This window comes from Equus przewalskii, chromosome 2, assembly GCF_037783145.1.
Source record: "Equus przewalskii isolate Varuska chromosome 2, EquPr2, whole genome shotgun sequence".
Classification (NCBI taxonomy): Eukaryota; Metazoa; Chordata; class Mammalia; order Perissodactyla; family Equidae; genus Equus; species Equus przewalskii.
Genome location: NC_091832.1, coordinates 19,157,752 through 19,183,447, shown reverse-complemented (window position 1 = coordinate 19,183,447; position 25,696 = coordinate 19,157,752). Strand labels below are relative to the sequence as shown.

General features: G+C 47.3%; 1 protein-coding gene across 3 annotated transcripts; it reads left to right on the top strand.

The window, feature by feature from the left end:
- Nucleotides 1–20,835: 20,835 nt before the first annotated feature.
- On the top strand, nt 20,836–25,400 carry LOC139079375 (spermatogenesis-associated protein 31E1-like). 3 transcript variants are annotated; one of them, XM_070594045.1, is made up of 5 exons: nt 20,838–21,154; nt 21,654–21,762; nt 21,918–21,978; nt 22,432–22,492; nt 22,765–25,399. In XM_070594045.1, exons 1-5 carry the CDS (start codon nt 20,969–20,971, stop codon nt 22,786–22,788), a joined length of 441 nt encoding a protein of 146 aa, XP_070450146.1. In that variant the 5' UTR covers nt 20,838–20,968; the 3' UTR covers nt 22,789–25,399. The 3 variants fall into 3 exon arrangements, with proteins under 3 accessions (XP_070450124.1, XP_070450146.1, XP_070450135.1); XM_070594023.1 differs by lacking the exon at nt 22,432–22,492 and having other exon boundaries at nt 20,836–21,154; nt 22,765–25,400; XM_070594034.1 differs by lacking the exon at nt 21,654–21,762 and having other exon boundaries at nt 20,840–21,154; nt 22,765–25,398.
- The last annotated feature ends 296 nt before the right edge of the window (nt 25,401–25,696 follow it).

Here is a 25,696-nt window from a genome sequence, read left to right as displayed (position 1 = left end):
ATATTGATTATAAATCTTCATGACCTTAAATTAGGCAATGTTTTCTTAGATGTGACACCAAAAAGCACAAACAACAAAAGAAAAAATGGATAAATTAGACTTGATCAAAATTTAAAACTTTTGTGTTTAAAGGACACTATCAAGAAAGTAAAAGACAACTCACAGAATGGGTGAAAATATTTGCAAATCTTATATCTGATAAGGGTCTAACATTCAGAATATATAAAGAACTCTTACAACTCAACAACAAAAAGACAAATAAGGCAATTAAAAAAGTGAGCAAAGAATTTGAATAGACATTTCTCCAAAGAAGATATACAAACGACCAACAAGCAAATGAAAAGATGCTCAACATCATTAGTCATTAAAGAAATTCAAGTCAAAACCACAGTGAGCTGTCACTTCACATCCATCAGGGTGGCTATAATCAAAAAGACAATGAAAAGTGTTGGTGAGGATCTGGAGAAATTGGAACCCTCATACATTGCTGGTAGAAATGGAAAATAGTGCAGCCATTATGGAGAACAGTTCAGTGGTTCCTCGAAAAGTTAAAGAGAGAGTTAACCATATGATCTAGAAATTGCACCCAAGAGAATAGAAAACGTATGTCCACATAAAAATTTGTACATGACTGTTCAAGGCAGCATTATTTATAATAGCCAAAAAGTGTAAACAACCCAAGTGTCCATCAACTGATGAATGGATAAACGAAATGTGGTATATCCATACAATGGAACGTTATTCAGCCATAAAAAGGAATGAAGTACTGATTCATGTGTCAAGCAAGACACGAAAGACCATATATTTGATGCTTCTATTTGTATGAAATGCTCAGAAAATAGGCAAATCCATGGATTAGCAGTTGCTGAGAGCTAGAGGGAAGGGGCAATGAGGAGCAACTGCTAAAGGGCACAGGGTTTCCTTTTGGGGTGATGAAAATGCTCTGTAATTAGATAGTAGTGATGGTTGCACGATCTTGTGACTAGACTAAAATCACTGAATTGTACACGTTAAAAGGATGAATTTTATGATAGGTGAATTATATCTCAGATGTCTTTTTAAAAATACATTTGAAAGGTTCTGTAAGCTATAAAGCACCACACACAATAAAACGTCTGTAGCAGGAGCAGGAGGCCCTAGGTATTTCATGTCACTCCAGAATGCTCATCAGCCAAACCCTTGAGGCCCCTCTCAGCCTTCATGCCAGCAGTTCTCCAGGGTACGCTGGCCGCAGTAGCCAGCTCTAGGCTTCGGGAGTGTGACTGGGGTGTCTGTGTGTCCCTGGTCCTCCAGAAGGAGCTGCGCACATGAGTTCTAGACCTGCTGAGCCCCTCCAGGATGGGATAATGGGAGAGTACAAATAAGCCCACCTGGAAAGCCAGCGCAGATTGGGAGGCCAAAAGTATGAAGTCAGAAGCAAAGGGCTCAGGTCAGAATTCCAGGAGCAGGGTAATCCTAAGCAAGGACACCCACCACCACCCTCCCACACACACACCATCGATTTCTTTCATCAGATTGGGCCAGACTGGACCTTTAGATTCTAAGGAGAAGGTCTTCCACTCATTCTGTGGTTCTGCAATAACAACCAAAGTGGGCGGGGTCCCTAGACCCCAAGCACAGCCCTGCTGGAGAAGGGGTCTTGGTTTCCCAGGACAGGCCTGCTGCAGTGACTAGCTTGGGGCCACAGGAGCTGGACCCAGTTTCGGACTACTTCCAGGCCATGGGTCCACCCATGTCCCACTGGATTCCTGAGCCATGTCCCTGAACCCCTACCTCAGGCTTGGAACTGGTCCCTGGTTCTCTGTATGAACTAGTTGCTGTAGCTGCATCTAGGACCCAATCTACATTTAAGATCACCCAAGGGCCCATCTATCTTTGGCGGTACAGTAGTCTCCTGAACTCTAGTCCGGGCTGATCAGAGTGGCTGGTACTCAGTGTTCAGAGGGTGGCTTGGGTTTCAGATCCTCCCTACATTAAGATCATCTCCTGAGCTTCATGAGTTGATCTGATCAGGCTCAGGCTCTCTCTCTGAACTCATGCCCTGCCATTCCCACCTTCCTTCATTCCACTCAGGCCTTGCTGGCCTCCTGGGGGTCCTTGAACGCCAGCATGGTCCCACTTCAGGGCCTCTGGGTTGCTCTTCTCTGCCTGGAACACTTCTGAGTGGCATGGCTGGCTCCTCCACTTCATTTAGCTCTTGGCTCAAATGTAACTCCTCACAGAAGCCTTCTCCGACCATCCTTTACAAAGTAGCACCCTGTTACGTTGTATCTCCCTATTCTGCTTTAGTTTTCCTTCTGTGTGTGTTTTTCATCTGGAGCCCCCTCCAGAATGGAAGCTCTGTGAAGACTGCACTTTGTTTTGTTCACTGATGCATCCTCAGCACCTAAGGGTGCCTGGCACCTAGCTGGCACTTAAGACATATCTGTTGAATGAATGAATGAATGAATGAGCAAATGAATGAACAAGTGAATATTTTATCCCATTTGAACCTCCTGACAGCCCCAGGAGAAAGGCAGATGATGGATTTTGTCTTAGCTCTGAGAAATTTAAAGCACAAGGATAATAAATTACTTGCCTGTGTTCACAGAGAGTGGGGGGTGAAAGAGGACTACATGGGGAATCGCTCCACAACTCCAGAGCCATCCCTCCTGCTTTGTGTGAAATCCCCTGTGTGGAGGGAAGAGCAGCAGAGCCCGTGGGGCCAGCCTGGGGCAACAGGGCATCAGGAGGATCAGGTCTAAAGATCTGGGATGATGACTCAATCAAACAACGGGCAGAGGATCTGAACAGGTATTTGTCCCAGGAAGAGGTACAGATGGCAACAGGCACATGAAAAGATGTTCAGCATCACTAATCATCAGGGAAATGCAAATCAGAACCACAATGAGGTGTCATCAGAATGGCTATTATTAAAAAGACGAGAAATAACAAGTGTTGGAGAGGATGTGAGAAAAGGGAACCCTTGTACGCTCCTAGTGGGAATATAAATTGGTACAACCGCTATGGAGAACAGTATGGAGATTCCTCAAAAAATTAAGAATAGAACCAGCTATTCCACTTCTGGGTATTTATCCAAAGACCACAAAAATACTACTTCAAAAGATATATGCACCCTTATGTCCATTGCAGCATTATTCACAATAGCCAAGACTTGGAAGCAACGTTAAGTGCCCATCAGCAGATGAGTGGATAAAGAAGATGTTGTGTACATATACAATGGAATACTACTCAGCCATAAAAAGGATGAAAACTTGCTATTTGCAACAATATGGATGGACCTTGAGGGTATGATGCTAAGAGAAATGTCAGATGGAGAAAGTCAAATACCATATGACTTCGTTCATAATGCAGAAGATAAACAAATAAACACATAGATACAGAGAACAGGTTGGTGGTTACCAGAGGGGGAAGGGGGAGGGGGAGGGCAAAAGGGGTAAAGGGGCACATGGGTACGGTGATGGATGGCAGCTAGACTTTTGGTGCTGAACACGATGCAGTCTACACAGAAGTCGAAATATAATGATGCACACCTGAAATTTATGTAATGTTATAAACCAAAGTGACCCCAATAAAAAAAAGAAAAAAAGAATTGGGATGATGGAGCACTCAAAGGAAGGGGCTCAGAAATCTCTCCGCACATTGTACCTGTCCAGGAGCCCTGAGTGCGCCTTCCATCTCAGCAAAGACCTGGCCAGAGACTGCTCTGGATACACCTGGGGTCATGCTCTACCTCGCTGATCCTGGAGTAGGTCAATGAGACTTTAGAAGTTCGTGGGCATAAAGCTAGAAGAACGCCTGCGTCCTGGGCCTAACCTCACCACCTCCTTACACTTACAACAGTAGGGCAAGGGTGCCTGCCCTGCTGCCTTAGAAAGGGGAGGAAAGAAGAGATGAGAAGCACGTTGTAAATGATCATGTCACAGACAGGACCCTGCCTCCACTTGGAGAGGTGTGGTGGTACAGTGGGAAGAGCACTAGGTTGTGAGTTTTGAAATTCTGGCTGGAGTTCCAGTTCTCATCACTCAGAAGCTTTGTGATGGACAAACCTCCTCATTCCTCTCGGTCTTGACTTTCTCATCCATTAATTGGAACTCATTAAGCCCTGCCTCACGAGGACGCTGTGAGGATTTCAGAGACTTGAGCATTGTCAGCTGAAAGTCAATATGATCTGTTAGAATGTGATACATTTCATGCACATGGCAAGCCTAGGAATTGTCACGAATAATGGGAGGAGAAGGAAACTAACCAACCAAGATCGAGAATACTGTCTCTGTGACTCAATGTTCTCATCTGCAAAATGGGACTAACAGTAGGACCTATCACCTAGGATTGTCATAAAAGGTAATATATCTAAAGTGCTCGGAACTCCGCCTGCTCCATTCCACATCTACTCTTCCTGTCGAGGGGGAAGACTCGCTTGTCATTTTGACTCCCTCCCTGAACGTGCCTCTCAGCCTCTAAAAGCTGGCTTTAGTTCTCACACATAAAAAGCATTTAAGGGGTAAATATCATATTGCCTTTCCATGACAAGAAAAGTTTGCTGGTGAACATCTCTGTGTGAATCATAAGGAAGTAGGAAGCTGTGAAATAAGTGGCTTAGTAAAAATTAACTACCTAAGAGGTGTCCAACCTAGAAATTCCAGTGGTCCCTGGAGGAAGGGACAAATGTCTGCACCCACAAGTCGCTTTCAACTATAGAAGAGGGACAGATGCGCTCTCTAAAGGTAGAGCTAGGGCCAGGGATACAGATCTAAGGAGCAGATTGCAGTTCGATATTAAAAAGCACTTTCCAGGGCCAGCCACGTGGCGCAGTGGTTAAGTACACACGTTCCACTTCGGCGGCCTGGGGTTCGCTGGTTCGGATCCCGGGTGCAGACATGGCAGGGCTTGGCAAGCCATGCTGTGGTGGGCGTCCCACGTATAAAGTAGAGGAAGATGGGCACGGATGTTAGCTCAGGGCCCGTCTTCCTCAGCAAAAAGAGGAGGATTGGCAGCAGATGTTAGCTCAGGGCTAATCTTCCTCAAAAAAAAAAAAAAAACACTTTCCACTGAAAGAGCTACCTGGAAATGAAATAGCCTGACTCAGGAGGAAGGGTGTTCCCTGTCACCGGATGTGATCAAGTGGAGTTCCCTGCTGCAGAGGAGATTAACTCATTGAGTAAAGGTCTGAGTTACAATACTTTTAAGATCTTTCCCAGAAGATTCCATGACTCTCTGAGTATGCAAATTGCCTAGATACAAGAGAAGGAAGCCGCACTGGCCTGAATCCCGGATCATGATTATATGCACAGAAAACCAAAAGCACTCAACAGTGGCCTTTGGCCACCTCCATTACACCAGCCAAAGGGATATAAAGACCTTTCTCTTTTGCCCTCCAATCTCGGGATCACAGCCTTGTCTCTCCCACAGCAGGCCGACTTAACCAACACACTGTACCAGCCAACTCGCTGCAGGTGAAGATAAATTACAGGACCACGATTATACCGCTCAGCTCAGCTCGTCACAACTTCATTCATCCAGCAAATGCTTACTGAGCAACTCTTTTGTGACAGACACTGTTCTGGAAGTATGGTCCCTGTCCTCGGGAAACCTACAAGACAGTGGAGCATGAATAGGAGTCAATGAGTATTGTAGTACAGTGGAATGGAGATGCGAAGCGGGCCCCGAGGAGGGTGTCTAACCTAGACCGGAAAAGCTCCCTGGAGGAGATGACATGGGCTGAATGTCAGAGGTCACGTGGGAGTTGGCTAGACCAGTCTTGGCCATTAGAATTTTCTGCAATGATGGCAACATTCTGTAATCTACCAGTATGGTAGCCACTAGCCACGTGTGGCCATTGAGCACTTGAAATGTAGCTAGTTCAATCGAGGAACTGAATTTTTAATTTTATTAATATTAAAATGTTGCTGGATTCAATAACATGGATGGACCTTGAGGGTTTTATGTTAAGTGAAATAAGCCAGACAGAGACAGGCAAACTCTGTAGATTTCACTCATATGTGGAAGATAAACAAACACATGGACAAAGAGAACTATTTAGTGCTTACCAGGGGGAAGGGGGGTGAGGGGCGGGCACCAAGGGTGAAGGGGCGCACCCATATGGTGACTGACAAATAATAATGTACAACTGAAATTTCACAATGTTGTAAACTATCATAACCTCAATAAAAAATAAATAAATAAATTGGAGAAAAAATGTTGCTGGATTGGAACAGGACAGATAGGCAAATAGTAAAGGAAGGATGTTCCAGGCAAGGGAAAGAGAACAGAGGCAATTGAGAGCACTACAAGGCAGCCAGCGAGCGGCCCGTGGAAGGAGCATGTGGACCGGGGGTGGGAGATGGGCCAGAGACTGGTCCTGAAAGGCTTTGTGTGCTAAGCTGAAGAATTTGAACTTCATTATCCCGGAGATTCTAAGAAACTGCTGAAATCTTTAAGTAGAGAGTGATGAAGTTTGGTTCGTGCTTTAGAAATATCACTCTGGCAATAGTATGAAGAACGGATGGCTGGGGAGAGACCGGAGGCCAGGTGACCAGTTAGAGGAAGACTGTTGAGAAAGGAATTGCTGAAAGCCTGAGCTAGACGGTGGCAAGAGGGAGAAAAAAGACGGACTGGGACAGCTTGAGCGTTTCGGGACTTTTATTACTAATTGGACTTGCTGGTGAGGGGAGCCATGAAAGGACTCAACTGGGATGAGCTCCCCCTGCACCACTCACCCCCCCACCCCCCGCCGATTTCTGGCCTAGATGTGTGTGGATGCCACGATACGGAATTTCAAGGGACTGGGATGAGGGACAAGGCTACTTAGAGCAAGTGTCAGGACCCACAGAAGAGAGCAGAGAAAGGGGCCCCGGACAAGGCTGCCATTTAAAGGGTGAACCAAGAAATTCAGAGGAGCAAAAAGAAATCTACAAGATTAGTGTCATCAAAACAGGGAAGAGAGAGTTTCCACAGAGTAGTTATCAAAAGAGTCAAATGCCGTAAACACTACATGGGTGACAGTGAATCTGGCAATTGGGAGCCTGAGGGCACGAGAGGGGAGTAGATTTTATGGAGCATTGGGGGCTTCACATCCATCTGGACTTGGTAATTCATTGGTAATTCAGACCTCTTCCTCCCCAGAGAGCCTGCTCCCTGGAGACCCGGGGTTCCGTTGGTTTTGAAACCTTTTGGAGTCGCAAATGCCTTTGACAATCTAATGAAAGCTATGCATCCTCTCTCTGGAAAAATTCACCCACAAATAAAATGTTGCATTTCATTTCAGGGAAATCCTATAGCTCATCCACAGACTTCCCTGGTTTTAAAAAATCTAAACGACTTAGTTCTTATTTGCAGAGTTCTCCCTGCAGATAACTGAATTGTAACCAGGAATGGAACCCTAGATGGAAACCTACAATTCCACCATCCCTGAGGCCCTCCAGCTTCAGCTCAAGCCGGGTTCATTCACGTTTCCAGGCTTATTGTCCTGCTGCCTGTCAATCAACTCCAAACCATTACACAAATTAGCATCTATAAAGCCCACCTCGGCAGCCTCTGCTTTGAGATGTGTAGCTAGAGTTTCCCAGGGCCCTCAGGCTGGGATACAAAGGGGTCACAAAAGCAGCTACAAACCTGAGGGAACTGCTTGCCACTCCCCCACGACGCCAGTGGGGCCAACAGTGGGCCTTGCTCCCAGCATCTGCAGGTTTGTGGCCCAGCGCCGCTGTGTCACTTTCCTTTCCCATTGAAAATCTTGGCTCATGAAACCCTATGGCCCACTCTTCTAGTTCTTGAACATACCTAGGAATAGTTGAATTAGCAGAAGATCTACAGCCTCATCCCAGTTTAGAACCCAAAGATGATTTGGGCCATTTAACCCAAAGAAGGAATGTGAGATAAACGTATTTTTTCAGGAGAAAAGAGAACAAATGGAGACATGGAAGGGAAAGAAAGAAGGAAGGAAGGATCATCTCATCTCTTTATTTTGGATTCCTAAACCAGTCTTAGTTTTAAAACCTTCACAGAGTAAGATAAAACAGTTGCCAAAACCCCACTTACAATACTACTGCTACAATTAACAATAATGATTAGAATAACAACAATGGCCTCGGATGTTACTGTTCTTAAAGCAATTTCCCAAAAAGTGCCTCCCGGCTCAGGTGATTGCCCTTGGCAGAGCTAAAGAGAATGGCGTGATTCTAGCAAGCTTATGCTTGGCTACTGTTTCTGAAAGCTTGGGAAAGCCAGCAAAGCTCCCCACTAACCACCCCAAACCAATCCACACGTTAATTCCCGACTGCTATCTGTTACAATTTACAGTGCGTCAATACAGGGTGGAGCTCCCCAGACGCATGGCTGTTCTGAGCTGCAATGAGTGCAATATGGCCCTTTAGATTTCACAGACACCCTCTCCTAGTACAGACACACACTCCCACACACACAGACACACACGTACACCCACTCTATCAGCAGGTTGTGTGGTGCGTGCGGTCAGAAGCCATGTGGGAAATGTGCAATCACACCTGGCTTTCAGAGGCAGTGAAATCGTTTTTGGTTTGGGAATGGCAACAGTTTGCCCGTTGAGAGGGTACAGGAGGTTTCCGGGCACCCCGATTGGAGTTTGGTGCTCTGGCACAGTTCGCCTGGCTCTCATTTTGCCAGATCCTTTCTGGAGGTCCCTGTACAGACTGGGGAAGGCCCTCCACAGAGCGTAACATTAATCTGTGGTTCTTATTAGTTTTCTCAAAGATAATACAGAGATTTGTTCAATATTTGACAGTATACACAGATTATTTATATTTCGTATTCCATGTGCTCCTCACAGAGGCACTAGGAGGGATCCCAAACAGGAATTATTGACCTTATTTTACGTGGGAGGAAAGTGAGGTGCAAAGAGGTCAAATGACTTACTCAAGGTCAACGTGGTACTAAGTGTTAAAGGAAAAATTCCTCTCACACTTGTTGTAAAGCAGTAAGGAAGACTTTATTCAAGATTCTTGCAATAGGAGCGAGAGCTCGGGCTCAACTGCAAATACAGCAAGGACAGCTAGGGATTTAGAGCCAAGGACCAGAGGGAGGGGGTCAGTGGATGGGAGATGACCACAAGGAGACATCAAGGGTTGGGGAATTCTTGATAAACACAGACCAAGGATTTCAACACCAAAGGACATCAAGGGTGGGGGCTTCTCTCTAAACTGATTTAGCAGGATTCTTGCTAAAATTTAGCTATGCCGGGACAGACCAAAAAGCCAAGGTCAAGAACTAGTCAAAAGAGGACTCCGAGGAGCCTGACTAAAGCCTGGTCAAGGAAGGAGTCTTTGTCATAAGTGGCAGGGCTGAGACGGAAACCCTGGCTCCAAGGTTGGAGGCCTCTCCCTTGATTGTCCATAAAATAGTCATAATCTCAACTTATTCCTACGTTTATTAGTAAATTGACAGAGCATAAGGTTACACGCAGAATTCCATATTGCATTTCTTTCTGCTCCTTGAATTAATACTAAGACTATACAATGTTTTCTATTTATTGATTGCAAACCTTCGTTGTCCTTCCAAGCCTAAGGATTAAGGACCTATTAGTTAGAAATAAATTTTTATTTTAAGGGAATACTAATTGATAAAATACCTTTGGGGAGCAAATGATGGTGTCGTATTTTGGCCTCAGGTTTCAGTTCTACCATTGGATTCATGGCACCTTGAGCGATTCTCTTCGTACATTACAGCTTAGTGGGCTCTTGAATCACTGTGCTTAGGTTAGAATCCAAGCTCCACCACTTATCAGTTGTGTGACCTTAGGCCTCAGTTTCCTCTTTTATAAAATGGGGATAATAGGAATCCTCTGTCATGAGGGTTGTGAGGATTGAAATATGCTACTTAAGGCACATAGCACAGTACCTTTCAAATAGTTACTGATCCAGAGTCAGCAGCTGTTATGGCCTCAGTGTCCTTATCTGTAAAATGGAGGTAATAGCCCCTGTCTCATGAGATTGTTGTGACAATTGCTGCGATGTCCTTTGTAGCCTTTGTACAAGTTGCGTATGATAGTGTTACTACTAAATGCTGAGAGGGCAGATTGAACTGGTCCTTTGATCTGGGAATACGGGTATACCATAGGCCTCAAGAGTGTCCATCACTGCTGCACTCCACGTCACCAGTGAGGAGAGTCCCAGGCAAGGCGGGGGGGGGCCTCTTTTGACTCTTAATGGTAGGAAATAAACTGATGCTCTCTATGCAGAGATCCAGAACAGTTAGAAGTTGGGGACCTGCGCCTCCCTAGTCAGTCAACAGCTGGAAGTTGGTTATTTTAGAATGAGACCTCTGGGAACTCAGAAAGGATCTTCACTGCTCCCCTGGGACGGGAGGATTATTAGCTTAAACCATATGAAGAGGCCAATATTTGACTGTTTGCGATCTGCAAAAACTGCAACTTCATATGATTCAACCTGATACTCACCTCCTCTTTGTGAATTCACTTGTCAGTGATTCACTGGTGCACCTTTTCATTCCGCAGACATTTACCGGCATCCAAGGTGTGGGCCACTGTACATGGAGTTAAGGGACTAACCAGAATCCCTCTCTCCTTCCTGCCTGAGTTCTGGACCCACTGAAAGAGGCGAGGAGCCAGGCAAGTGGCTTTGTTACTGATAAGGCTGATTCCGGAGGGGGTGGCTTGGTCACGGGGTGACGATGGGCTTCCCAATGTTGAACCCCAACGTTGGGCAGATGACCCGCTCAGCCACAAGGATGACTGGAAAACTCTCACCCTCGTCTTTACTGCCAGGGCTACCCACGCACAGGTTCTCTGCTGAGACGGCTCCCAAAAATAAGTGCGGCAAGAGAATGAGCAACAAGCCCAGTTCCCCTCTCAACTCAGCAATCAGTTCATCACCTTCCACCCGGGAGGCAAAGGGAGTAACATCCATTCAGGGCAAGAGGACAACTTACCTCCTTCCCCGTGGAAACTAAGCCAGGGAAAGGAAGTTCCACCAACAAATAGTAACAGCAGCAGAGAGACTCAAAAATAGGCAAACAAAAACCCCCACTTTCTAAAGGCCTGCGTGTGTGTAGGAGGCTTTATTATAGGTTCTAGGGTCAATGAAAATGGGTTTACATCCCAATAAAGCTAACAAATTAGAATTCGTTGTTACAAATCTTTTTGTTAACAGACTGCCTCTTAGTCCTATTGTCCTCCGCCCCGTCCTGTCCCTCTCTTCTCTGTCCTTTACACTCAGGAGCATCCCCCACTCCTTTCCTTCCATTTGTTACGTGGAACTTTTTGGGTTTTTTTCCACCTCTCCCCTCCAATTTCAGTTGAGATATTTCTTTGCATATTTCTTCTATCTCCGGAAGATGTACCTCTGTCTGTAACACAGAAGCAGCTAACTCAAGAGAACATAAATAATTCTTCTAAGTCCTGAAAACCCCAAATCTCCTTATTACCCCCTTTTCTTCCTGCCGTAAAATAAAAACCTCAAAAATATTCTCAATTATGCCTGCTTTTGACAGATGTGGAATTTCCCCAAAAAGGTGTTTTCCTAAGTACAATTAATCGGAACACTAACTCCAGCAAAACTTTCTGTTCAAAAAACAGAACACTACAGCCTCTGCTCTCCAAAATTAGTGTTAACACATTAAGCTTTGTAATCTAGGCGTATGAGTCTCGACCCAAATCATTGATTTCCATTCCCCCCTTCACCTTAAATTAAGAAAAAATGAGGGTAAGCTAAAAAATTAAGAAAAATCTCCAGTGACTCTTTCTCCTTAAAGAAAGAGATCCTGTCTAGTAATCAGCTTTCAGGAATTATGGCTTCTTTTCCAATGATTAATCAGACACATGACAAATCTGAGGAGAAATGTAAATTTAAGGAAAAGTGCATTTTGATACAATTCTAAAAACATATTTCAAACATAGGATCAAGAATACAATCCTACCAGATGATAATGTCTAATTCTGAATATAAGATAATAAAATGTGGAACGGGAAATACTTTAGAAACCATCAGGTACCCCTCCTTGTTAAAACCTAGTTTAAATGGCTTTCCCAAGGTCACCCAGGGAGCGAGGGGCAGAGCAGGGACCAGAACTCAGATCTCAACTCCCAGGCCTGTGCCTTCAGCCCTTTTCATGCCTGTTGTCAGGTTCTACTTTAAAAACCACCAGAACATCAGGGCAGAAACTGGAGTTTTCATCTTCCCTGATGGCCTATGATAATGAAATTCTAATCAGTGTAATTAAAGGACACCCAGAGATGAAACCCTATGAAGTATTTGGAGCAGGTGGATTTGGAAAGTTCACAACATCCCTCCCATCTAGCCAAGAAGCCACGGACTCTCCCTGCTGGAGGTGACCACAGAGCCATCTCCATCCCGCTGAGGCACAAAGGTCCTCTATGCTAAGACCTCCAGCCTCCATAGTTGTGCATCTTTCCAGCAGGTCCACGCCTCTCAGTGCATCACCTTATCTACACCTGCTCTAGGGGTTTACACGTCTCTAGTGAAATGTTCACCCTTGCTTAATGAAGAGGAGGACTTCCAGCCTCATTATATCTGCTCCTGGGTAAGACTGGGGCTGTCTGATCCTTGCAGTGGAGATAATACACTTACCAAGCTCTTTATTGGACCACGCAAAGGAAAAGCACAGTAGAGCATGCATGCCACAAACTTCTTGAGTTGTTTTAATTGATGTTCCATTTCAATGCCCTTAAAATCAGTTTTAACTTATTCTATCAGTTCATTTGTATATTTACTCTCAGAAACGCAACGTGGATGGAGCAGAAATGAGAGCCAATGACTACATTACATATATATCCTGCCAATAGTCTAAGTTATCCAATTGCCATCAGATGCATCTCATACAACTTTGGATTTGGGGTCAGGGGTTATTCTTTTCAAAGGCAAAGTGAGGAGGGGCATTTTGCCTGGGGTGACTCCCACGGGGGGAAGCAGAAAAGCCTGTATTGGAAGCCCAGAGTTCTGTTCCCATTCCAGTACTCTCAAGCAAAGAGAATTCTCATCCCCACCTGGTGTCCGCAGACGTTGGCTCTGCTGTAATCACGCCTTGGGGAGGAGGGGTGAGGGGATGTCACAGACAGTTGTCAAAGGGATAAGGAGTTATACTTTGGGAACAAACACCTTGACTTTGCTGAGGCATAAACTTCACAGTGGGAAACCATTATTTCAGTGACAAAGCTTTGTGCGGTTGACATTATCTCTTAATTATCTGCTGAAGAATGCATTTGTCAAGTTTCCTGAGATGGGATTGATAACAATAAACCTGCATCTCTGCACAATATTTTAATTCTGAAGGCAGAAGCAGCAAAACACACAAAGAAAGCACTATAGGCAACTCACCTTGGCTGCTGCTGGCTGTGCTCGGATTCCAGCCCCATAACTATAACAAAGTCTATGACCTATTTTGCCAAAGCAGGCCACTAGACTGTGTCAGGGTTCTAGGGTCACTAGGCTAGGGCAAGAGTCCTGGAATGTCTGGCCCAAAGGTTCCACATCTTGGGAAGATAGCCTTCACCGCTACCTCCAAAAACACAGAGCTGGTCTTGGCTCTCCTGGCCATGTTCCTTTCATCCTATCCTTTCCCCCAAGTACAAATGGCTCTAGCTCCTCCCTAAACAGCCCCAGTGATTTTCTCTTCATGACATTGAGGCCACCTTTCCTGCAGTGTATTCACCAGGACAAGATCCAGCTGTGATCAGAAATAGGGTAGAACTTCTGGGCTGGGTGAGCTGGTCTCTACATAAACACAGTTCCTTCTAGAACTCCCTGAGCTATCTTTGATCCTTTCATTCTGCCACAGAATTTAGAAGACATCCCTCACGGGGCCGAACCACTTATTTTAGGGTCTCCACTCAAAGGACACTGAGGCCTACATGCACACTATACTCCAGTAATCTGCTCTGATATTCCAGAGTTTCCGGGCTGGGTGTGCGGGTTAGCGTCCAAACATGACCCTCGTTACTGGGAGCCAAGGACAGAGCCTCAGAGATTAGCAGCGTTTAAAGGATAGGCTGGGGGCAAGGAATCCACAAAAGAGACTGGGAGGGAAAAACCAGGCAGGACATGCATGTCCACCCACACCTGCCACTCCACCCCTGGGTCGGAGAGAGCATCCTGGGGGACCAGGAAACTGACTGTGACACATTGTTGCACAATGGCCTCCAACTTGTTTACACTTCCCTGCATGTACACCCTTGAGTAGCTGCCTCCCACAATGACTCAAGGCTTGCCCATGTGACTGGCATTGGCCAAAGGGACTGGAACGAACATGATGGCAGCAGAGACTTGAAAAGCACTTGCACTTGGAGCCCTGCGACGGTGCCATGGAAAGATGCCCTGGCTAGCTTGCTGGATGATGAGAGGTGCATGGCCCATTCTCCCCAGCTGACAGTCTGCCAACCCCTAGACGTGTGAGTGAGCCCATCCTGGATCACTCAGTTACAGCCAACCTACCTGCTGACTGCAGCTGCATGAGTGAGCGCGGCAGAGATCAGCCTAACAGCCCAGACTAGAAGAACAACACTGAGTGGTTTGTTTTGCCTCTATAGATAATAATTGAAACACTGACCAAGACAAATTCAGATTGGGGATCCCAAGTATGCTGGTTAATTTCATGTTATCAACTTAACTGGACCACAGAGTGCCCAGACACTTGGTCAGACATTATTCTAGGTGTGTCTGTGAAGGTGTTTCTGGATGAGTTTAATATTCAAATTGGTAGACTGAGTAAAGCAGACTGCCCTTCCTGAGGTGGGTGGGCCATATCAAATCAGTTGAAGACCTCAATAGAACAAAAGGGCTAAGAGGTAATTTTGCCCGCCTGCCTGCATGAACTAGGACATCAGTCTTCTACCCTCAGACTTGAACTTATATCACTGGCTTTCCTGGCTCTCAGTCCTTCCAACTTGGTCTGGATCTTACACCACCAGCTCTCCTGGGACTCCTGTTTGTTGACTGCAGATCTCAAGACTTCTCAGCCTCCTTAATTGTATCAGCCAATTCTTAATAATAAATTTCTCTCTCTATATATATACAGCTAGAAATATAACTAAATATTATATATTATAAATATTTATACAATAATAAATACATATATAATATGAGCATCATATATAGCTATATAAAATATATATCTCACTGGTTCTGCCTCTCTGCAGAACCTTGACCCACACACCATGGTGTTCTCTACTCAGGGCTGCTCCTCCGCCTCTCCCTGGCATGCACAAGCTCTTCCCCCGAGATGGCTGAGACAGTCTGCAGGTGGGACTGGAGCCTTCAGACTCCTTTGTTCTAATTGCAATCAGCAGTGACTTTCCATCCGCTGGTGCCACCCACTAGCTCCTCCGATCCTTCTCCTCTGCGGGAGTAGAGCCATCGCCCTGGAAAGGCCGTCCCCCGGCTCCGAAGGGATGAAGGATGAAGGGAGGAAGGTTAGGTCTGATTTATGTTACACAGAGGCCATTCTTTTCCCTCTTTTTCTTCCCCCACAGAACGGAACCCAAAATAAATGAACAGACTCACTCATTCCTGAGTTTTAATGGAACTAATTATCTGATTGCAGAGTCCCAACTTGGTGACTGCTTCCATTCTGGCTAGCGTTAGATTGCATTACTATTTTCATTTGTTTTCATTATTATTAGCTTTTAGCAATGAAATGGAGTTAAAATTATTACAGTTTGTAACATGCTTTTTGTACTAATAATTCAAGTACTTTTGAGTGGGAGCTGAGAGCATTAATTTGTCAATCATTCCTGCTTTGTATCTAGTCCTACTTTAAATAGACTAAACAAAAGAAATGAACACTATATATTTCCCCAAGGGATAGAACTTGTAAACACTCAGATATGTTAGGCTTTCATGAAATTATAAACCGTAATTCCAAGGTATATTGCGCAAATAATAGGGTGTTTCAAAATCAGTGCAGCTGACACACAAAAGCTTCAACTCCGGTTTAGATAATAACATGGGGCAGCCATCTGTGCTCGTCGTCTACCACCTTAGTCAGGAGCCAAGGTGAAGAGGAATAAATGCAAACATTTTTGGAGGTGGAGCGGAACGTCTTCAAGAAGCTCGGAGTCAGGGACCTATGCATTAAGGAAAATGAGATCCTTTCCCAGCCTCTACGCCCACTCCAGCGGAAGCAGAATTTCAAAAACAACAACAAAATGGGGATAGCCTGAACTACCGCTAAGAAATGCCACATTAATTCTCCCAGGAGTGTTTACAACAAAGAGAAAAGGAAACAAGATCCAGAGCTAGAAATAAACGTGGCGTTGTAACTGCATGTAAATGCGAAACAACCCCTCTATTAAGCGTGATAAAAAAGATCAGCTTGCACGCGTGCAATGCCTAGATTACAGAATGCTTTTTAAATAAAGAAATGCTGTCTTATTACCTTAAAATACATATGGCGCTCAATCAGATTAGGACAGTGTTAGTCGTCTAGAACCTACTTGAATGAGTGAATGGGATGATTTGTAATTATCACGTCAACTGCCTTGTGTCACCTGGTCTTTGGGTAGTCTTGAAAGCAGTTTATTCTCTTAACTAGGTTAAGCACTCTCTCCGAAAATCTCGTGTATCTTTGTTTCTTAACGCCTTTTTTTTCCCCTAAAGCAAAGGAAATCTGTTACTCAGCTCTATGGTCGATGGTAAACGTCCTGGATTGGAAGGCAGCCCCCACCGCCCCCCGCTTCCCCGAATAGGGGCCCTCAGGTGGGCCTGTTCTGGTCCCAGTACTGTCTGGGAAAAAAGCGCAAGTGGAACAGAATGTCAACTTAGCCCCTAAAATTAAACACTTCCAAGGAAACCCAGGGAGTGCTATGTTCCTGAGTTTCACTCTCACTGCTTAAGACTGTGATTTGGATCACCTCTTATTTCAGACTAGAATATATTTTGTCATTAGTAAGAGGCTATGCCGCGCCTGTTCACTAAACCACGGAGGGTTTTCAAGTTTGGATTTTCTTTAGCAGAGGAGACCTTGGAAATTGACCAACTGGTTTATCCTGTTGACTCTCCAAGTCCCCGCCACATGCCCTGCCCCCCAGCCCCACCTCTCAGGCTGCTCGAAAAATAGCTTTTGACTGTGGCCTTTAACAATATGATAATTTATTTAAAACAGATACAGTCCTGAAAGTGACCCACTTAAAATTATTAAAGAGATACTGTGTTTATTTTTGCTGTCCATAAAACAGAAAATGGTTTATGAATATGCAAACCGATCTGATGTAATTAGCATGATTGGCTCCTACTGCACTCCGTTTTATGTGGTTAGAAGAGTAGATGCAGAAACTAATGAGGTCATGTTAATGTGCCTGTGAAGAGAGCTTCAGCTGTCAGAACAGCGAAGGCAAATGTCTGGGAGAATCTTTTCTTTTCCACAAAATCACAGAAAGTGGGCAGGCATGGGGCGAGCTCCTGCCTGTGTGCTGGAGTGCCACGAGGTCCGGGAGCCACTCTGCCTCCTGCATGTGAGGAGTCAAGATGAGAAACAGAATTCCATGTCCATTCGGAGCAATGATTAATGTGGTATTTAATTATCTAGAAAGTCTTCAACAAGTGCTAATAACCGAAGCTCCTCCGGCAGTCGGCACATGCCACACGGTCCCATTAGACATGCTAACACCCTATTCCCTGGCCCTTCTTAATTAAAATAAGAGGCAAAAATGTTAATTGCGCACCGACCACCTCTTGGGATTAATCTGCCCTGCTCCTCGGGCCCAGCTAACCCGAGAGAGCAGGCTTCTCATTGAGGCAGGAGGCTTGCAGGAGAGGCTCCTCCTCCCGGAGTGCTGCCGCCCACCTGGTAAATTCAGCCCCCACTGGGGGAGGGGAGGAGGAAGAGAGGCGGGCAGCTAACGGGCAGGGAGGCGCTTTAATCAGAATGCTGGAAGGCATGTCGCAGAAAGCTTCTTGGATATTGAACAGGACACGCAGACCGCCACTGAGCTTTTCCTTCCACATCTCTTCTAAAGCATAAACATATGAACTTGAAAACCTTATTTTCAATTTCTGCCAGCTCCTCTATAACTCTAAAAATACACCTCGCTTCTTTGTACACCCTCCTTCCAACACACACACACACGTTTTGCAACAGAAACAAAGAACGTCTTGAGAGTTCCAATGTTAAGCGGGGGAGACCGCTTGAAAGTGAAAAATGAGGTTTTGGTGCTAATCAAAGACTCAGACAAGTTCAGTAAAGGGATCTCACAGGAAAGACATTGAATTGGCTCATTCTAAAGACGCCTAAACTAAAAGAAAAGGAGATTGGTGTTCTTCAGCCTGCACCTGGCGGTGGCCATGACTGCGGCCTTTGGAGAAGCAGCTGGTCCATTTCTCACGGCCTCTCCAGTTACAGGATATCAAGGAGAGAGATTTTTTTTGAGTGCCTACTATGTGCCTGGCACTTTTCTGCATCTTATGAAGCAGGGGTTTTTATCCCCATTATACAGATGAGGAAACTGAGGCTTAGAGAAGGTAAATAACTTGCCATAACAAAAGAGCTAGTAAATGGCAGAGGCAGATTCCAAATTCAGGTCTGTTTTCCTTAACAGTCCACATTTTTTCACATATTATCTTAGGATGTGGGACAAAAGCAGAGACACAGGTGTGGGCCCCACCCTGTGATGCCTTAAGTTTGGCTTGTTTAAGGAAAAGAACGATATTTAGCCAGAAATAGTTCTACAACCTTGAACACTGGTTAGAATTTGACAGTAGGAAATTACAGCATATCTCACTCAAGTAACCCCAGGAAAAGGGAATAATCCAATGACCCTAACTTTGGGGTGGGCGGTCTTTTTATTTAATACCACGGGCTCATCCCTACTATACAAACTGTTCCAGCTGCATTAGATTTTCTGGAAGAGTTTTCTGATTGATTTACATTTTAAAACACATGCCCTCCTCATCCTCTCTCTGAGCTGGGAGGCAGGCCAATTCAGGGAACACGCATGAGGCCTGAGTCAAGTCAGTCCCTGACCTGTGCAGCTGGCTGTGAGGAGGCCCTGAGTCCAGAACTCTTGTGTGCGAGAGCCTGAATGTGGGACACTGGTCACAGTCATACCCTAGCCCAGGGTCCCAATTAGGAGTCCCAGCTCCAGAAAAAGGACTTTGTTGGACTTAAGAAGAATAAAGTTGTTTTAACCATTGAGAAAGACATTAAAGATCATTTTGGTGGCTGCTAAGAGAGTTACTCTGAAGCAAATTCTTCTGTGATCGCACATATTCATAAATTGGGAACATATTCATCAGATTAAGCTAGTAAGAACAACGTATACCTTAATTCTTTTGGTGTAAGTAAGCTTACCTTATTATCAAGTAAAAGAGTATCTCTCCGTCGGTGTGTGTATGTATAGTTGTGTAATTACTATAAAATCGGATATCTAAGCACTACCTGTCTAACAGGTCAGAAAAATTAACATGTTGATCAAAAAGTACAATCCCTAAGTGAACCCCCAGTTCTCACTGAAAAAGGGATGTCTGATGATGTCACCAGGGAATTCCTCTAGGACTCAAAGGGCCCTCTTTCTACAGGTTCAGGCAAGACTTGAGGCTCCAGGGGCCCGGAGCGGGCGGGAGGGGGAAGGCGAGACCAACTCTGAGAAAGAGAACACGGGGAGGGCAAACCAGGGAGACCAGAAGGGGCTACTTGAGACTGGACTCAAACCCGGGCCATGGACCCGGCCCCAACGTCCGCTCTAAAGAGCAGCACTTCAGCTCACTTGAGCCGTGCCCGGCTTCGGGCTGGGCCACACAGCCGTCTGGACTCTGGAAACTGAAGACTGTCTATTTTAGGCAGAATAAGAAGAAATAGGGTCAAGACAGCATAAAAGCTTAAAGAAAATGAGAATATGCTTAATTCTCTGGTTTGAAACTACTGAATTGGTCTGTGCAAATGTGTCCATGCCTGTGTATGTGTGGGCATGTGTGTGTGTCTGTGTGTGTGTGTCCAGCGTGTCCCATAAGTCTTGGTGAAGGCTTTCTCACTTCAGAAGTAGAAATGCTACTAACATGAAACACATTATTGGGAGGTTTAATTACTTAAATTTTTATTATGCTTATGTTAAATAATAAATGATTCGTTTCAATTTTTGGGTGAGTCGTTCTGAGTGAAGATGGCAAAGGTTGATGGAAACAATAACAACGTTCATATTCAAAACCAAATAAGTATAAAATAAAGTGGGACTTCCAGATTGACGGAACCAAAAGCTTGTTATGCGGACAAATGGAGTTGAGATTTGCACAACATGGATGAACCTGGCGGGCGTTATGCTCAATGAAACAAGCCAGACAGAGAAAGACAGATACTGCCTGGGGTCACTTACACGTGAACTCAAAAAGCAACAAAAGAAAGGTCAATTCACAGCAACAGAGAGTAGAAAAGTGGTGGCCAGTGGCTGTGGAGTGGGAGGGAGAGGGAGAGGCAGGTAAAAGGGGACAAACTTTCAGCTCTGAGATCAAGAAGCTCTGAGGTCTCATGTCTGACGTGGTGACTAGAGTCGAGAACACTGAATTGTGTAATTGAGATCAGCTAAGAGAGCGGCACTTCAGCGTCCTCGCACGCACACAGAGTCAGTAAGTGAGGGGAAAACAACAATCAGAGTTGAGGACAGAGGAGAATGAGGGTGTGAGTCCCTGGGAACTAGATCAAATTCCTGGGAGAACTTGAGACTTTCAAAGGCCATGAGATAGGTGGGTTCAAACCAAGAACCCAGGAGACGCAAGGAACCGGGCGACAGCTGGCTTCCAGGTGGAAGAAACAGAAAACTAGCTAAGGTCTAGAAGGCCCAGGAGGGTGGAGGGAGGCAGTTGTAGGCCAGTTGGTGGTGGAGGGGCTGTGGTCCAATCGGCTGCCCTCCTCTCGCCTCCCCGCCTCAGGAGCCCCTGTGACACGGCCACAGTTCCATGATGAGGGCGTGGGGTTCTGATCTCCAAGTCACTCCCAGTGCTCAGTTGCCTGAGAGTAGAACTGTATTTGAGATATGGAAACTCCTATCTTATATCTAAAAAGCATTGTTGCTACCTGGTTGAGCTCCAGTTCCGCTTCCTGGGTGATTGGGACCATCCTCCGCATCCTGTATGGACTGGGGCTCTTCCTCCTGTTCTTTCCCTCCCCCAAAAGGAATTTGCCCTCACAACTAACTTACAAGAGGAGAAACGTCAGGAAGGTAAGAAATCCTGGACCGAGACCCACCAGAAGATGAGTCTCTCTTCTTTTTTACTGTGATTTCCACTTCTCTGAATCAACTAGAGGGACTCCAGGGATGGGAAAGAATAGAACATCATCCTTCTAGAGACAAGCCAGGTTGGGTGGGCAGGGGTGAGAGTGGGCACGAGGATTTCGATCCGAAGATCTCCGAGCAGGAGTCCCGGTGTGGTAGAGGGCTCCGGGGAAAGTTCCCAGGCCAGTGACCAGTGGCCACGGACGGGATGCCGAGTGGGATCTGTGGGAAGACAGGCCCTGAGCACTGGTTCCCCAGCCACCTTCCCGGGGCAGGGGTCTCAGGCGGGCCTTTTCTCTGTCGTGGTTGATCTGAGGGCAGAGCTGAGCCCCCGAGAGCCTCTGGGCAGGACCTGGAGTGGGGCCGTAGCCTCAGGAAGCAAAGTCCTCCCTGAGGAAGCTCACAAGATTCTGTACATCTGAGAATGTGCGTGTTTCTTGAGCAGAGGAACAGTGACAGAAGATGTATGCTGGTCCCACATGGGGACCTTCTTATGATCCCCAAAGAAGGAAGACAGCAAATGTCCATTTTGTGTTCAATTGTCCACTTCAAAAGTAAGTAAAAGGGAAGAAACGCCCCAGAGCCCCAGGAGTTCAGCGTGGACAGTCGTCTTGCTCACAAACTCTGTGCATCTGCAGCTGGTCCAGAGAGAGGAGAGGGAGCCTTGGGTCTCAGCCCCTACAGTTTCTTGTTTTTTCTCTCGTTTCAGCGTCAAGTGGAGCCGAGAGGGAGGAGCAGCAGGAGCAGGAAGAAAAGGGGAGCTTTGAAAGGTAAGCTCCTGCCATTCAGCCCTGTGCCCCAGAGCTGACCTCCATCTCTTGTCCCTGAGCACCCAGCTCCGTGGGCTCGAGGATGCCAGGGACAGAGCCTGTCCCTCAGGAAACAGAGCCCTCAGGGAGGCTCCCGGGAAGGAGATGAAAACCTGAGTACTTGCCAGATTCTGTGCTGGGAACTAAGGCCCAGGCCAGCAGGCGTCTGGAACAGGGTGTTGCCCAGCAGGGGCATGTGGGCTGTGGTGGAGGTTGAAGCACTTGGTCAATGACAAACCTCAACCCATCAGCAGCCTTGCCATCCCCGTCAGGGATCCCGTGGCCTTGGGCACTGGTACCTGGGCTCCAGAGGGTGACCTCAAACGGTCTCCCCTAAAGGCACACTGCACGCAGCCTCCTGCAAGAGCCCTAGGCCCCGCCTTCACCGCTGTGACCCAGTGCCCTCATTTCTAGCTTACAGAGCTGGCCGGAAGGACCTGGCAGAAGTGGGGGGCCTGATGTCCCTTTCGCAAAGGTAAGGAATCTTGCCCTTCTCTCCTGGGCTTCTTCGTCGCAGAGTCTCTGATGTGCCCCAGGGCTACCGGCAGCTTGCGGCTGAGCTGGGAGGGGAGCCATGGGGCAGGGCGTGGCAAGAGGCCTGGGGTGAGGGACAGCAGGAGAATTCGGTGAAGTGAAGGGAGGGCCAGGGAGGTCCATGGGTCTTAAGGGGCCACCCCCACCTGGCCTGCCCTGCTGTCCCAGGGCCCTCTGCTCCTGGCTACAGCTTGTGCATCTTGTTTCCCGCAGCTCCCCAGGGAGGCTGTCTTGTAAGGGATGCTTCCATCGCTTGTCATCTCAAGACTCCCCTGGGGAGGCATGCAAGACAGCGTCTGCTAGAGTCCACCAGCCATGCGGGAAGCCTGTGGAAGGTGCTCCTCTCACCATGACTCCAGCACTTTCTCTGGCTCTTCTGACCCAGCGCACTCTACCTTTGGCCTCCACTCTGCCAGCAGAACCTCCATCGGCCTTGACCAGAACTCCACTAGGCCCTGTTGCCATGAGCTCAGCTCCAGGTCACTCCTGTTGGCCATTTCCCAACTCAGGCCACTGCCACATGAGCTGTTGCATTGACTTCCTCTCCCGGTGGAACATGATCAAGGTCTTGTTCTTCCCCGTGTCATCACACTTTGAGTCCCAGCAAGGGCACCTGTCCTGCCACCGACCAGTGGCCTCATTCTGGGGAGGCCCCACAAATAGGGAGGGAGAGACTGATAGCCCTTCAGTTGCCAACCCTGATGTCCAGAAGCTGCTCAAGACAGAAATCATGGAAAGAATACAAATGGAGGTCTGGGAAAAAGAACAAGATGATCCACACACTCCTCAGATGCTCGAAGCACACACTATCATGTCTGGGCTGAATTTCCGCTGGGGCCTACCCCTCCTGTCCTTGGGGCCTGCAGATCTGAAAGCATGTGAGGCTCAACCCTCGGCCCTTCCACGGTCCCCTTTTCCCCCCGCAGACACCTGAGATTCTGGGGCCCCCTCGAAAGCTGACTTTGCACACTTCATGGGAAAACCTCTTGAGCCTCCTCCAGGTGACAAAGTCTTAACTTTGACAACAAAAGCATCAGTTCCCAGCCTGGCCCATCCCCTACCTGCTCCCTCACCTGTGTGTGAGCAAAATCAGAAGGCCCTGGGAGGGACCCTACCTGGCGATGGCAGTGGGCCCTCAGAGGCCTCTCTCTTGGGACAGGAGGGCCGGCCGCCTTCTCCAACCTTCCCATTCGGCCTCTCAGAGAGAAAAGGGCAGAGTGGGACCAAACCCCTCAAGCCCCTGCCTGAAAAGGAAGAGGTTTTTCACGACAGCCCTTTCAGAAAAATGTTGAGACGCCTCCTGCCCTGCCTGAGGCCCAACAAGGATGAAGCACCAGAGGATCCCCTTGCAAAGGCAAGCCCGCATCAGCCACCGCCCAGAGCCAGGCATGGGTCACACACAGCTCGGCGTCGGATGGCAGGGCTCTTCAGGCGCCATCGACAGTGACATCCTTTGTCTGCGTCCTGGGAGAGAAACTGAGGCTTGCTGAGAACTTCTGGCCTCCCAGTCGAAGCATCATAAAAACCATTTCAGGCCTGGGAAGCTGGACATTCCTGTTACCACGATGTTCCCTCCTCCCCAGACCAGAGAAGAACAATGCAGAGGACAGTCCCCAACCTACCTCCAGGGACCACAACTGTCCGAACACGAGGGAGTGGATCAGAACAAGCATGGCAATTGGACCTTGCCATCCAGGCAACCGCACTCCCCAGCCAAACCCTGCCAGCCTGGGCTGAGGGTGGCAGCTGCCTCAGCCAATCCATTACCCGCCATGCTGTCCTCAGATATGTGTCTCCTGGGATGAGTAGACTGTGCCTGACACACCTTTCCTCGTAGGAACGCTTAACTCCCCAAATGGGGAAGTGGAGGAACAGAAAACCTGGTTTTTCTCCTTATCCCACCTTCTGTGCTAATGGTGTCTTCCTACCCCAATTTTCCCCAAATACATTTTTTTTCTCCTTAGAGGTCGTAGCTTCTGTCTGTGCCCTGCTAGTGGTAAAAACGGGGTCAGGCTCCGCCCTTCCTGAGTGTCTGCTATGGCTTCCAGAAGGGACAGGGCCATGGGGGGAGGCTGACTGCAGCGAGGCTCACCTGCCCTCACCCCAACTCCCCCATTGCACCTGAAGTCCCCATCACGCCGTCCTTACAAAAACAAATGGAAGCTTTGGGCTATTTCCAGATGAGCAAAACCTCTAAGACCCCAGCCCAGCATGGGCCCCGCCTGTCCTCTCCTGCATTCTCTGGCCCTTGAACTTGTGGGGCTGTAGGGAGGGGTTTGCAGAGGCTCCAGGTAGTGTAGAGACAGGTTCACAGGTCACAGAGTGTGGAGGGGAGTGTGGGGCAGTGCTGGCCCTGAGTCCGGACGGCGAGGAAGCTTGCCCTGCACCCCGAGCTCTTGGTGGGAAGGGATGATGCTGCCCCAGCAGCTTCTTCTCTCCCTGCTGAAGCTGCCATGGAGATGGGCCTGCACATCCCTCTCGGCCCAGCGTCGCCGTCCCTCTGTCCTTGTCACAGTCTGGAGCAGCAGCGACAAGGATGACTGTGCTCCCGGCTCTGAGGGCGGGCGGGTGGGGAGCACGGATGCTGCTGTGGGCCTGACCCCTCTGCCCAGAGGAGCTCAGAGCCCTGCTCTCCTGCACCTGCCTTCTCCTCCTGGGGAACAGAGCCGGGGGTGAGTGTGTGGGGTCACCATCTGATGGTGGGACACTGTGTGCCTAGGGTGGGACGTGGGGGAAGGAGACAAAGTGCCACCAGAGTTTAACCACTTACCTACCAAATGACATTTTTTGATTTTTATTATTTTACCCCTTATAAATAAAGCTGCCATGAACTTCTTTGTGAAGGTTTTTGTGTGAACTTAAATTTTTCTGCCCAGTAAATATCAATGGCAATGAGTCACGAAGGTTTGAAAATGGGCCCGCCTCCAGGATCTCACAAGGAAATGCAACATGTGTTAGAGGTTGAAAGGGTGAAACAGGGCAGAGAGAGAAAACCTAACACCATATCTTGGATTTGAGCCATGTCCTGAGGAAAAGTCCATTACCTAACGCACGGCACAGATGCCGAGGACGTGAGAGGGACAGGTATCACCACATTTAATAAAACACTGTCAGAACGTATCTGGACAGGAGACCCCTGACCTTT